Genomic DNA, 14325 nt, shown 5'->3' on the forward strand with positions numbered 1-14325 from the left:
GACTTTGAAAATCAAATTTTTTACTTTTCGTCTCAGTTCTGAAATTTTCAATTGTTTTACGTTTGCTAATTTTCAACTCCGTTTCTTTGTATTCTTCGTTATTCATACGAAGTATTAATCTTAGAGTTGGTAATATTTATGTTACCTAAGCAAAGTATGAAATAACATTTTGAAATCGTTTAAATATTACCTAGATTGTACATTTTACCGGTAACATACATATTCCTTTTTGTACAATTGTCCTTCCCTTCTTTTCTCACAATACTGCAACATAATAGCACCTTTCGTTCATATACAATTAGACAGATCTAAAATATCAAATTTTTCTCAATAATTTCTTCTCTATTTTTCTTCAGATTAATACTACTTCTACTTTGTCCTGTCGGTAAAAATAGAAAAAAAAAAACAGCGATACTTTCATGAAACACGTAACGCATACCCCGTTGTTTGTACTGTTATAATTTATCTGAAATTAATTCAGTGAACCGCGAGCGATTTCGCAATTGCTTTAAGTTCCTTCCTTGAAATTTTCCCGGAATGCGTATGAGGAAGTTTCGGCAAAAATTTTACTCCGCCGCGTAGTTTGTAGTGGTCCATTAGGTTACTCGCGACCATTTGCATCAATTCTTCCGCGGTAACCTATCGATTGAATCATAAAAATCGTTTCATTCGATATATCTTGTAGAAAATTTAGTTAAAAAATAATCGTCTTTTCAAACGTACGTCTTTATCGTTTACTTTGCTAACGAATGCAATAGGATGTTCGTCATCCGTAGGATGAGGTATACTAACCACTGCCACTTCTAAGACAGCAGGGTGAGATTGCAGGAGATTTTCAATAACATTTGGCGTTATTTGTTGTCCTCTGTATTTAATGATTTCCTTCAATCTGTCCACGATGAATATTTCTCCATTGTCGGTGTAGTAACCTAAATCCCCCGAGTGCAACCATCCTAAAAAAGATTATTTTATTATCCTTATACACATCCTGCCAAATTTCTTCAGGAATACAAGTTCATCCTTCCATGACTGAATTTTTTTTAAAGAATTTGTTGTTTGTCTATTGTAATGGATACTAAATTAAGATTAATTTTTGTTCGAGTACTCAAGTGAGACATATGCGTTCCACTGATCACGAAAAGGGTTAAACAAGATAAACAAGGGTTAAAACAGTTTCACGAGGTTTTACTGCAAAAACAGGAAAAGTTGTACCTTTCTTCTAAATTATTGACTCACCCTGGTACATATAAATTTGTCAAGAATATTTCGAAATTATTGTATTTACCATCCTTGTCCATGATGTTCTTCGTAGCTTCAGGATTCTTGTAATAACCAGTCATCATAGTCGCTGACTTCGCGCAGAGTTCGCCATTTTGGTTCGCACCCAACATCTTCCCAGTTTCGGGATCCACGATTTTTATTTCACAATTTGCGTTCACCACACCGCAGGATCCGCTGCTGGAGTTTGCTAATTGTGAAGAAACTAGTCCGCCAAGCTCGGTCATACCTAAGACGAAAAGTCAATTTTCATATTAAGATATTCAACGCTTCAATTCTTCCACGCATGAAGCGTAATTTTTTTTTTTTCGTTACGCACAATACTTGATTAATTTTTTATCCTAGACTTCATAGCTCACCGTATGCCTGCAAAATTGTCGTATGTGGCAACTGTTTCCTCAGCAAATCTTGAGATTCTTTATTCAACGAAGCGCCCCCGGTGAAAAGAATCTTTAGACTGGAAAGATTATAGTCGTGCAAACGATTGAAACGAGCAAATCGATTCGACATACTGGTACTCAGCAGCATCCACGTGACCTAGAAAAGAATAATAAAAAAAATGATGAATAACGATCATTGCAGAAGAATGTATGAAACAATTGCGATTCCTTTCAGAGTCGTCTATAAAGTGCATGCACGAAGTAACTCTGAATGAAAATTTATCGTTCGAAACTTTTACGTTTAATCGTCGCTGATAATGTTATTATTAACTTTCTCGGTACATATGGAAGAGCAGTGGCGCTGAACTATTGTGATTAACATAATTCCAACGAGTCTTTCGATACCACTATTCCATATCACTTATCGTTCTGTCGATTTTCAACCATTTTTACAATATTTAAAAAACAATCGTACAACACGCTAATCGTCCCCATTCACTGTGGATCTCTATATTTCCAAAAGTACATCTTTCACAAAGATACTTAAAACAAATCAAATCTTATGTTCCCTGTAACGTGTAATTTCTAACATTGAAGTGATTTTCTCATCGGTAAAATTCTGAAATTTACGAATGTATGATATTACGATTACAATTGCCAGTTTAAATTTGCAAAAATTTCAAAGTACGAATTTTCGAAGCAGCACGATACACGTTGAGACTCTCTACAAAAGGAATCGAAGAGGTATATGCACCTGAAATTTCTCGACAATTTCGCAGGTTGTCTTCTCGTCGAATTCCGGCGCGAGGAGAAGTAAGAATTTTCGAAGCAGCAGGATACACGTTGAGACTCTCGATAAAGTGAATCGAAGAGGTATATGCACCTGAAATTTCTCGACAATTTCGCAGGTTGTCTTCTCGTCGAATTCTGGCGCGAGGATTCTCGTGGAGCGAGAGTAAAGGCTGGTAAGAATAAGCAGCGATGCACTGACCCAGTACAGAGAGCTGAACCACAGAGGTAGATGAGCACTGAGATTAACGCTGTCGCGTCTTTGCAACATGTTCAGCAACGCTCTCTGCGGCAGCTGAACACCCTTTGGCAAACCGGTGGTTCCAGAAGAGAACAAGATCAGCGCTGTTTTCGAAGAATCTTCGACTTCGTTGCATGAAAATTGATCCACCGCAGATTTATCGTGGCCCTTCAATATCTCCGAGATCGACGTCGTTCCTAGATAATCGCCGAAAGATACCATTATCGGGTGGAAAAACTCGATCTTCGCTGCCTCCATCGCCACTCCAGCCGATTTCTCGTTCGCGAAGATCACTTTCGGCTGTACCAATGTCATGAAATGACGCGCCAATTCTGTAAAGTAATAATCAGTCGAACATTATGTCATTGTTATGTCATTCGTATCGTATTGAAGTTATGCAACGACATGAAACGAATGTTATACACTGGTTCCTCCTCCACGACCACTTTTCGATCGAGGAGTGTCTGTTCAATCGATATATTTTCCATTACGTTTGGTGATCACTTTAGACGGGTGGATTCTTGGAAACATTCTAAGTCGAAAACGAAGAGTGACAAAATTACGTCTGAGGTTTCGTTAACTAGACATTAACAAGTGAAATTCTTTCCTAAAGTAGCTATCTAATTTCTTGTTTCATTTTTAGCTTTACTTTAGCCTGGTTTGCTTTACTTTAATAACATTTCGTCTATTTCCGTGAAATATTTTTTTTCATCTTTGTAACCTTACGTCAGTTTTGCATCACGAATACCAATTAACAAGCACAGCCTGCAAAGTGCGTTTAACGTATCAGCCTGTAATTATCATTATGTATGTACTTCACGGTAATTCTGCATCGGCAGCAAATCACTTTCAGCATAAATCACTTCAATTGAAAAATACAAAATGATATACGTTCAAGTGACAGCTGTGGCAAGCAAAAACCATACGCTACGCCTCAACGTTACGAAGCTTAAGTTCACCAGCTTGAGGACTTACGAATATTCATCTCGTAGTCCCACGGATTGACAATGGCGCCGAGGAAAAGCGCAGCCAAGAAGGGAACAATAGCGTCGAGATGATTGTGCGAGGAAATTGTTACGATATCGCCTTTTCCTACCCCTTGTTTTTGCATCCAAAGCGCGCATCTCACTGCGCGATCCGCGATGTTCGCGAAAGAGTCCTTGGCACCTGTGATCGTGTCCACCTGAAAAGATTTCGATCGAGCAATGACATTGTTCTGATTTTTCGAATCGGTCTAGAATTTTCTAAATAAATGTTGTTCTTTTATATATGTTCGTTCAGTGATGCTGCTTGCTCAAGGTGCATGTCTGTTAATTTGATCGATGGATTTCTGCATTTGATCTACGATTTTACACTCATTCGTCGTTTTACATTTTTCCACGTTTATTTAATGACGTCACTAAGGTGATTGGATTTTTTTTTAATCAGTTTATGCATGTGTTTTGTAAGATATAAACAGATGGCAAAAATGTGCCCTGTGATACCGATATTTTTGAATTCAGTGATGAGGTCCAAAGACGAAGAGCAAGAAATGGAAGTAACTTACACTTTTAGAAATGTAAGGCCATTGTAGTTCGTCAATCCTTGTATTATTAAAGAAGGGACGAGTAGTTATGTAAAGAATAAATGGAAGACGTAGATTTGTAAATTAATACTTCAAACTTTTCAATTCAATTTGATTTGCAAGCGAATTAAGCTTTCTTTAACTTTCAATCACACTATAAAGATCGAAAGCAGGGAAAGTGAAATAGATCAAAATTAATTAATGTGTAAAGTATCAGTGCGTGTCAGAGTGAAAGTGACGAAAGAATAAAGTAGGATTTGCGACGCTGGTTTTTCCAATTGCGCACAACGGAGTATTTGTGTGAAAAATTTGGCCGAAATTATTTTCAAACGCAATTGTAATACAATTTTGCATGAAACCTCACAGAAGAATGAGACGATTTATATACATGATTAATTTTAATATGAAATTTTCACATTGAAACTCTCGATGTGATATTATAGAATCATTAAATTGCAAACATTCTTTAAATTTTGACGTCACAAAAATGACCGTTATGATACTTCATTTTAATAATATTAGTGTTTAAAAAAAAACACTATTTTGGTTTCTAATTGAGTTTAAAAATTTCAATTCTGGCCAGGTTTTTAAATGAAATGCTCCAATGTGTGGCGTTCTGGAGTGATTGATAGATTGAATGCTACAAAACTGGCAAATAAGATTATCGTACAACTAGTCTACTTAGGATCATTGTTTGCATAATCGGTTCGCTATATTTACTTCGATTGTTTTCACGTTCGAGATAATAGACCAATATGGAGGAAGAATGATATCGAAACTACGAAAAACAATTCCCTATTCTACGCTCCTCTTCTTTTTTTCTTAAATAAACTTCGAGAGTACGAAACATATAAATAAGTGAACTCAAAAATACAGTGTCCCTTCGTTGGCTTACTTCTTCTCCTAAAATAAACCTCGAGCATGCTCCAATTACTGAACGAACGCATGCTACGAATTGTACAACACTTAAACGATACTTTTCCTCGATTTTTCATTTAGTCTTTCAGACGAATCGTTTAACATACTTGTCCAATAACATCCGGATTGCTCCTCAAAGTGTCGAGCAACAATTTCCCCACGCTGCTGAACTGAGTGTCACATGATGACAGTTTCCCTTTTAACACGTTGTTTTCGATTTTGAATAGCGGCTCAACCTAAAAGTAATAATATCGTCACATTAACTGTGCTAGCTTCAGCTGAATATAAATCGTTTAGTATTTTTTAAACTACGAAAGAACAAGTTTAAACTTTCAGTTCATTCGTTATTAATACGAAAATTATTGGTTAATTTTTCATTAATAAGAATACAAAATTTTGAAGTTAAGATTCACATAGTAAATAATTAATGCAAGAGAAACATCACTGAAAAATTGAATTTGTTACTGTTTAAATTACACACACAGGCCTTGTGTCATACCGACAAAAAGAAGCCAAAAAGAAAATACGATATTTCACGTTACTTTTATAATTCACGAAGTCGACGTACTTTCAAATGTCACAGGATACAACTAGCCCGAAATTATTTCACTTTCAAACGATTTATGACAGGGAGTTACTGTGGTCATTAGGAATGAGAAAGTTGCACAGTTATCGAGTGTTCTAGGACCGATTGTTTGGTAAGAAGCACGTGAGTGCAAGGTGGCATCCAGCCAAACCTTCGTTTCAAGTTTACGAATACGATATCGCCACGAGAAAATCTGCTTTTCCCGTAACGAAGAAAGTGCTTTCTTTCCGAGTAAACTCCATGGCACACTCACCCGATAACTATCGAAACAATCTAATCTATACGAAATGTCAATTTCCAACGTACGTTGTACTCTACCGGAAGCGTTTATTTATTGAAAATCTTACGTTATCCTGAGTGTCGTTAGCGGTCATATTAACGAACGTAGAAGACGAAGCTTGTTATATCTGTTACAGGAACCACTTTTTACAATTGACCAACTTTTTCCCGTATTTCCGCTACGGAGAATGCGACCGATGCATCTGACGATGATCCTCGAACGACTGCAACGGCAAACGTTAGATGAACGACTTTTCCTTCAAGTGCATACCCTCTCAGTCGCTTTTTCCCCCCTCTTTTGTCAGTTGTAAAACACTACACGAACCAGTAGTTACGCGATTTCTGGTATTCGCCCTCGATTATTACGGCTTTTAGTTCACGACGATAATTTCGATCTTTTTCTATCCATTTCTACAGAGAATTACGGAAGAATGTTGATTCGATTATTTCAAAAGGCAAACGTGTGATAAATTTGTCAAATTACGTTTCTCGCGTGTTTTGGTCTAGTTTTGCATGCATAGTAAAAGAATATCTAATTCGTGCTTTCTTTTTTTATATATGGAGAAATTTTAGGTAAGGTATTTTGGTACTTTTGAATTGTTATTAAGTTTGTTGGATGATTCGCAAAGAGATCAATATGACAATCGGCACTTTTAACACTCGTCGAAAAGAAATTAGTCAATGTCAGCTAACTTTCCAAATGAAAGTCAAAATTCGCAAGATCGACTTACTCGAATGGTAAAGAAAAGGTTATCGATAAAGCTTATCCCATAATGTGTGAGATTTTTCATAATTTTAGGGATGAATTCAGCAAATAAAAATAAGAAGAAAAATTCGTATAAACGTATGTTCGACGTGACCTTGTTCTTGAAATCGTGCGTAAAAATTTGAGAAAGTTGAATAAAGATTCTCAAAACTTTACTTCATCAACAAGTTCGTCATACAGTTCTCTATCACGAGTGATAATGGCTTCATTTTGTGACATAACTAGTAGAATACAACACAATATTTCATTTCACCTCAATACTTCCCTTTGACCTGGTTTTCTCGTGTGGAAGCACAATATATAAACAACCCGAAAATATAGTACTCGATATAATATTTGCTGAATAAAATAATTGCCTATTGTTACGGAACGGTCCGTATCGGTTGAGATCGCCTTCGTTTCGGGTTGGTTAAAGGCGTCAAATTCCAGAAATGTGCTTGATGTCGTTTTATTTAATGTTTAGTTCGAACGGGTGTCGTTCTAGGTGTACTGTTTTAGACTATCTGTCGATCTTTTTTTTTTTTTTTGAACAGGCAGCGCCTGTGTAGATTTTTGCTTGAATTTGGTGTAGAGTCACCTGGCGTAAATCAGCGCCCTATACTCTAAAAGACTTTGAAGACATTAAGTATCATAAAAAAAAAGAAATTTGCTAATTAAAAATGAAGTCGAGGTCATGCAGGAAAAGTTGCAGAAAACCTGCTGAAGCCTGGTGGTTGCCTCAACGGGGGCAAATCTGGGTTGCTCCTTGGAAGCGGGAGAAGATAGTATGGGTAGTACACACTCCTGAAAGGATAAAAAATTTAGTACACGTACAAGAGAACACGCAATGACCACACTCGGGATGCATTCCGGAAGCGTTGAAGACATGCAATGTACAAAACAGCAGCAGAGTGGGAGACATGCATCGGTGACGAGCCAGCCTGCGGGGAATGGGGGAGGCAGGCTTTGGCTGATCGGTGAACGAAGGCAGGAGAGAAACCTAGAGCGTGGTTGACCCGTCTTGGACTACTTCTAAAGGAAAATTCACCCTTGGTCTGTACGGGAGGTGGTGAAGCCTGAAGGTACCGGTGTTCCTGACCATAGGATTGGGATGATCATTAACTGTATAACTGTTTGCAAGGCGAGAAATGCATTGCTTAATAAATGGTAGTTTGGCCTTTAGACTATCTGTCGACCTTGTGCAGGTACGTCGGTTTTATACTAGTTTTGGCACCTTGCTTCCGACCAATCAATGGTCAGGAAAAGGGCCTGGAGTCGAGCGTCGCTTCGTGGCTTTTTCCCGACTTTGCTCCCTTCCTACCCGTGGCGGTTGCTTGGCGTTTTGGTTTATAATTATAAAGGTGCTTGGTTGTGGTAATAATAATATCTAATAACAATGTTAATAATAATCCAATAATAGTATCTAATAATAATAATGTTGATAAGAATATTATAATAGTATCTAATTACAATAATGTTAATAATAATATAATACACCTGTCCCCCGATTTACACGGATGATCGGTTCCTCAGAATACCGTGTAAATAGAAATCATGGCTTTTTGTATGAAAAACGGTGTAAATCGGGGAAAAAACAGAATGCGCATAATTCAGTCGGTTATTTAATTAAATTCATTACACCTATCCCCCGATTTACACTGAAGATAGGTTCCTTAGAAAACCGTGTAAATCGAAAACAAACTAAAATGTGCATAATTCAGTCATTTGTTTCAACGTAAAATAAAACTAAATATATCTTAAAAAACATGAAAATAACGGTCTATTCATAAAATGATAAAAATATAAAGATATATGTATGTAATTGATTTTACATGTAGAAACAAGAAGTATAAATTCCAAAATTTAACCAAAAATTTAATTACTGTTATCACTTTCGTAGACTATTAATCTTTTATTCCTGGTTGGTATGATGTCACTTTCATCACTCGATAGTACTTGATGCGATTCAAGTTCGATGTTGGATGAATTAGAAACAATTTCAGATCGGCGAGCCTTGGTAATGAAATCCGTAATTAACAATTGCGTTTGGTTTTTGATCAAATCTTTATAGACCTCCTCATATTGAGTTAAGCGTTTATTAATATCTCGCTGAAATAGGAGAGCTCGTTCAACATTCGGGTCATTTTGTAGAAAATGATTACCCAAGTCCTTCACGGATGACTTTTGCTGTGAACGCAACTGGTTCAGACTCCTCTTCCTCTTTTAAAAACCGTGTAAAAGTGAAATCGCGTAAATAAAGTACCGTGTAAATCGGGGGATAGGTGTAGTATCTAATAACAATGTGTGGCGGAAAGGCAGTGGGTTCGTAACAGTCGTGTACTTTTAAATCGAAATTTCTTTTCATTTATGAAAGTATCATTCAATTTTCTACCCAAACGATTTTATCAATCCTGTTAAGACACTCGATTTATAGAAAATTTCCTTCGTACAACACGAAAACATTTTCTCTAAGCTAACGAAGAAACTGATAAACTTTTCGAAACAAATTTCAACTAGCTATGTATATACGAAATTTTGAAATTTCCATGAAAAATTTGATTCGAAAAAGTACTAGATCGAGAAGTAAAGATTTTTATATCTCTGTGCTTTCGCTGTACGATTGCAAAATTACTCGGTACGAATTTGTTATTAGAGCTTAAATAATACAACGCACAGCAGCCGACCCTCGAAACAGCCGATGAAAGAGGCAAAGAACGAGAGTGAGAGAAGTAACAATATCTCAACTGCTCGAGAAGTCGACGAACAATAACTCGACGCTATTATACTATCTAAAGCCTGTAAAATTATCCAAGGGTACAGCTTCCCGAGGTGAATGTACAGTGTGTACTTTTAGGTAGTTAATCTTCGCCTTTAACTTGAAGACTTAATAGAAAAAGAACATATTGATTGTAACGATAAAAATGAACGTTAATTTCTTCATTATTCGTATCATCGTTCAAGCAACGAAACGTGAATCATGAAAGCCACACGATTCTTTTCTGCCGAACTTCTCGTGACGTGTCAAATCTATAGAAACAATGACTTTTGGATTTTCAATTACAGTTTTCCGCCTCGTAACTAGTGACTCGTTATACTTCGATCCAGTGATTAGAAGGAACAAACGAGCTACGTGATGCAAATGCGACAAACAAATGCTTTCCTTTAATGCCGAAGGAAAGATACTGCATTATCATTTTATTACATAATTCATAGGAAACAGTGTTTCAAAAATGTCACGAAACATGATGTGGTATAATTTATTACAATTCTGTTGTAACGTACACTAAACGAATTGATAACTTCTTTACTTCGATACGACTTCTCTTTGAGCTCTTAAGGCTCTGCGTTCCTCCAGTTTCTTCCGCAACGCGTCTATTTCCGGCGAAGTAACAGGCTGCGGCTGTTGCCGCGATTTAGATGGCAAAGTAGCGCGTCTGAAACGAGGACCAATTGTGCAAATTTTTGTTTGCAATTTTTTACAATTATTTTGTATCATTTCCTTATTTCAACGTGTATAATTTTGCAAAAGAAAATTCTTCGATGAAGTAACAGGCTGCGGCTGTTGCCGCGATTTGGATGGCAAAGTAGCGCGTCTGAAACGAGGACCAATTGTGCAAATTTTTATTTGCAATTTTTTACAATTATTTTGTATCATTTCCGTATTTCAACGTGTATAATTTTGCAAAAGAAAATTCTTTGATTTGTGCGTTTCTTTCGATGAGTTATTCGTTCCACGAGAAATCTGATTTCTTCTTTACTTTAGTCTTTAATACTTTCTTTCTTTTCGTTGCAAAAAGTCGCACTTTTTATTATTTAACTTTTATGTCGTTGAAAAAATTGGAGTAATAACATCTTCGTCACTTTTAATTTTCAATAATGTAACATTACGTCGCAAATTAAAAATCGTCGATAGAGAAGACTGCTTACTTGTTTGCTTTGTATTCCTCGAGAGCTCTCCGCGTTTCTTTCATCAAATTCTTCTGCCTCTCTCGTTCTCGATGAATGAGAAATTTTCGACTCTTCGTCTCCTCGTCTAATTTCATTTTCATCCAAAACGATCTCTCTTTCAGCTAAAATACACGATAGAAACTATCAGGATTGTTCCGTTGTAATCTATCGTTTCGTAGAAACGCGATGAACCTCAGCTAGAGACATTTCGCAAAGAAGACCTAAACCGCTTGATTCCGTAGGATCGAAATCTTTAAAAGGCAACGCTCGTAACGATTGAATCATTTTGATCCCTTGTATCATTTGAATTTTCCTCTGTGTCTCGTCTTCTCTCTGTTTCACCAACAATGCCTTCAATTGACGCGATTCTTCGGTTACTTCTGCCGCTGGTAAGTTTCAAATACAACTTTTTACCTCATTTTCTTCTTTCCTTTCATCTAATTTTCTATTATACCTTTCTGCTTTTTCTCGTCGAGCATAGCGTTGAAAGCTTCGCGAGACGATTGCTCGATCTCGCGACATTTTTCAACGATCTCCGTCATTTCCTTGTTGTGACTTTGCCTCCATTTCTCTAGTTTCTCGTATAAGTCTTGTTTCTTTGGAAACACGAAAGGTACGAGAAAATCATTGATTTAAAACAATAGAATTCACTGCTTTTAAATATTTTTTAAGAGCTAACATCTGTTACAATGTTTATAATTTTGTGATTTTGAAATTTACATCGTAATCACATTAGATGAAGTGTAATTTATTAAATACCTCCTTTCGCACGTTTTCTCCGTGCACTTTAACGTCATTTAGCAGCGATTGTTTCGCTATAAATGCACCCTCGCGTGTTAACAACGCTAAAAGGTGTCTCTCTTGTATCTTCAGCAATTCCTCCTCCTTTTGCCGCTGTCTCTTCTCCTCTTCGAGTTTTTCGATCGAGAATGGATCGAGACCTCCTTCCGTCAACGCTTTCAATCTGTAATTGTCCACGTCAAATACGAAACAAGTTGGAAAACATGTAATCATTGTCAAACTACTAAGAATTATTTAATCCAAGAAGAAATGAAAAATGCTGAGAAAAGCAACGTTTCCCATTTTTATTAGAGACAAAATTTTCTCCATAATTTTCATCGATACTTTTACTTTTTTATCTCTTTCTCCTCGTTGCTTATCACGCGAGAACATTCTCTCAAAGTCGAAGCTGCGGTTTGTTTCACCACGACAGGCTGCAACGAACAGAAAATCGATCGTATTTAAAAAAAATTTGAACAAAGTTCAATTAGAAAATATTCTGCAACTATTTTCCACACCTTAAAGGTCGGAAGAGATTTTCTCACGAAATTCGGCTTGGATTTCTCGGGTTCGATCGATCTCCTCAAATCTTTACGACGTTGAGAGCAACTCGGAGCTTTTCTGTCCCCATCTATCAGCAAATTCATCGCGTTCAATTTATTGGCAACGCGTATCGAATCCAATTTCGTCTCTATCAACGGCTTAAGATAGTTCGTCCTTGGAACTTCTCGAAAAAATTTCATCGCCGACAAATCCTATCCAGGATATGAGTCTTCAGAAAAGGGAAACCTTAAAGGTTCGTTAATTCAACCGCTTTAATTAACATAAAGTCGTGATTGATTTAATTAATTCGACGCTCGTTTGAAAAGTTTCAAAAGGCACGAAGATGAAACTGATTTTATTGAATCACGAGCATAATGTTATCTACTTATTTAAGAGAAAAATTGCATATCGTTCGATTTATATTCTTTCAAAGACAATGATTCCAAAAAAACAAAACAAAGCTTTCATAAGGATACTTGTTGGGAAAAAAGGGAAAAAACTTTCAAAGTTAAAAATGATCGAATACTTATCACCCGCTGTTTCTGTTGCAATATCAAAATTGAAACTAGCACATTGTGAATAAATATTTTAATCATGTCAATTTTAAGGAAATCACTCACTTCAGGTGTGTTAGGCGGCACTTTCAAACGCGCTGTTGTTCGATTTAAAACATTCATAAACATCGGTGTCGTTAATTTCTTTTTTGGTATTTTCATTTTCTTCATATGCTCCCTTAAGTTCTCTTGAAGTTTCTATGAAAAATTGACACGAAGCTTACAGAATGTTCGTTTGAAGAAGATCGTTTCAACAAACTGTGAAAGGAACCTCCAAATATTGCGTCGCTTCTAAAAATGGTAACATCAATTTCTGCTCCACGAAATCCTCCTCGAATATTAAGCAACCCATTTTATGAAAGAAATTCGCAGTTGTCGGATTAAGAAGATGCCCGACAAGAGACAATATCTTCTTCACTTTAAAATGAACGAAGCAATCGATGGATTCTTCGAAGAATAAACTGAACACTCTGTACGATAGAATGTAGACGAAAACTGAAAAAAATTAAATTCGTAACTTAAGACAAATTAGAGATTTATCTTCTCTGAGAAAAGAAAGATAAGAAACTTACCTATGACTCGATGCAAATCATTGTAATTACGAGAATTCTGCTTATCCAGATAATCTCTACTTATCGGTTCCAAAAAGGCCACGTAACGAACAACGTTCATAAATAAATCGACGATCACATTTTGCACCGAAGATGGTAAAGTCTGAACGAAAAAGCGTAACGTTGTATTTCTTGGGTAAAAAAATTGTCGAATAAGAAGAAGAATCATAGATTAACCTTAAGATCTTTCAGATTATCGAGATGTTCCCTAATCGGGTTGAAATCGAACTTGCACCTCTCTTTCGATTCCTCCTTGACAAACAAGAAAATACAAAACTCGTCCGGGCTGAATTCCTGGCCACACGTTAGGTACACGTCCAAAATCTCGATCAACGGGATTAGAATGTTCAATTGAAAGACGTTTGTTTTCGACAACTAAAATGAATATTCAGGAATCGCAGAAATTGCAAATTTTCAAATTTGAAAAGCTGTACCTTCTCCTCTGTGCAATCCATTTCTGGAATATCGAGAGCACCTTATTCCTGATTCGACAAATTCCCATCCATTTAAGATTGCAATTTCATCGAACAGTCTTGAAATTTGTTGTTAAAAATAGTATAATATCTCGTCGAACTTCAGAACACTAAGATATTCCAGCGATAGATTCAGAATGTTCGAAAGAATAATTATAAATCGTAGTTGAACCAATTTTCAGGCAAATTGTTGCATCAAAATTACTGCATGCCTCTTGAAAAGAGTGAACATTTTTTTCACAAATAAATCCACGAATTTACGTCTCATCCGATTTCAAAGTTTAACCCTTTCATTGCAGTCGGCGCTTTGAAAATTTACTCGCGCTGTTTCAGTTCGCATCTTTTGGTCCACTTCCACCCTAATTCAATTCTTAATGTCATCATATACCCACTTCTACCTCAATTTAATAAAAGAAATTTTGAAAATCTGCCGCAGCGAAAGGGTTAAGCATACGTAACTAACGTTTGAGATCCATAATATTCGAAGGAAAAACATTAAGCAAAAAACTGTGCGAAAATTAAAAGATTGCTTTCGAAAAGAACTTGACAACTAGAAAAAAAATTTGCCCAGATGAAGAGATATCCACACGCGACCAGTTATCATCATTCAGTAGAGACAGTAAATTTCGAACGATT

General features: G+C 36.4%; 1 protein-coding gene across 1 annotated transcript; it reads right to left on the reverse strand.

Annotated features, from left to right (window-relative positions):
* Positions 1 to 80: 80 nt before the first annotated feature.
* Positions 81 to 6245, reverse strand: LOC108570494 (4-coumarate--CoA ligase 1-like). Its single transcript, XM_017932359.1, has 8 exons — positions 6104 to 6245; positions 5278 to 5406; positions 3664 to 3871; positions 2542 to 3020; positions 1638 to 1815; positions 1286 to 1507; positions 724 to 953; positions 81 to 639 (listed from the first exon to the last, which is right to left on the reverse strand). Exons 1-8 carry the CDS (start codon positions 6128 to 6130, stop codon positions 478 to 480), a joined length of 1635 nt encoding a protein of 544 aa, XP_017787848.1. The 5' UTR covers positions 6131 to 6245; the 3' UTR covers positions 81 to 477.
* Positions 6246 to 14325: the final 8080 nt, after the last annotated feature.

The sequence above is a fragment of the Habropoda laboriosa genome, unplaced genomic scaffold (genome assembly GCF_001263275.1).
Source record: "Habropoda laboriosa isolate 0110345459 unplaced genomic scaffold, ASM126327v1 scaffold84, whole genome shotgun sequence".
Classification (NCBI taxonomy): Eukaryota; Metazoa; Arthropoda; class Insecta; order Hymenoptera; family Apidae; genus Habropoda; species Habropoda laboriosa.

Bases quoted from the DNA above. Each gene is read 5' to 3' on its own strand.
- LOC108570494 (XM_017932359.1), bottom strand. From the start codon at position 6,130: ATGACCGCTAACGACACTCAGGATAAC. The intron at 3,021-3,663 runs GTAAGTCCTCAA...ATTACTTTACAG, and splicing joins GGACTACGAGATGAATATTC to AATTGGCGCGTCATTTCATG. The intron at 1,508-1,637 runs GTGAGCTATGAA...TTTTCGTCTTAG, and splicing joins GACAATTTTGCAGGCATACG to GTATGACCGAGCTTGGCGGA.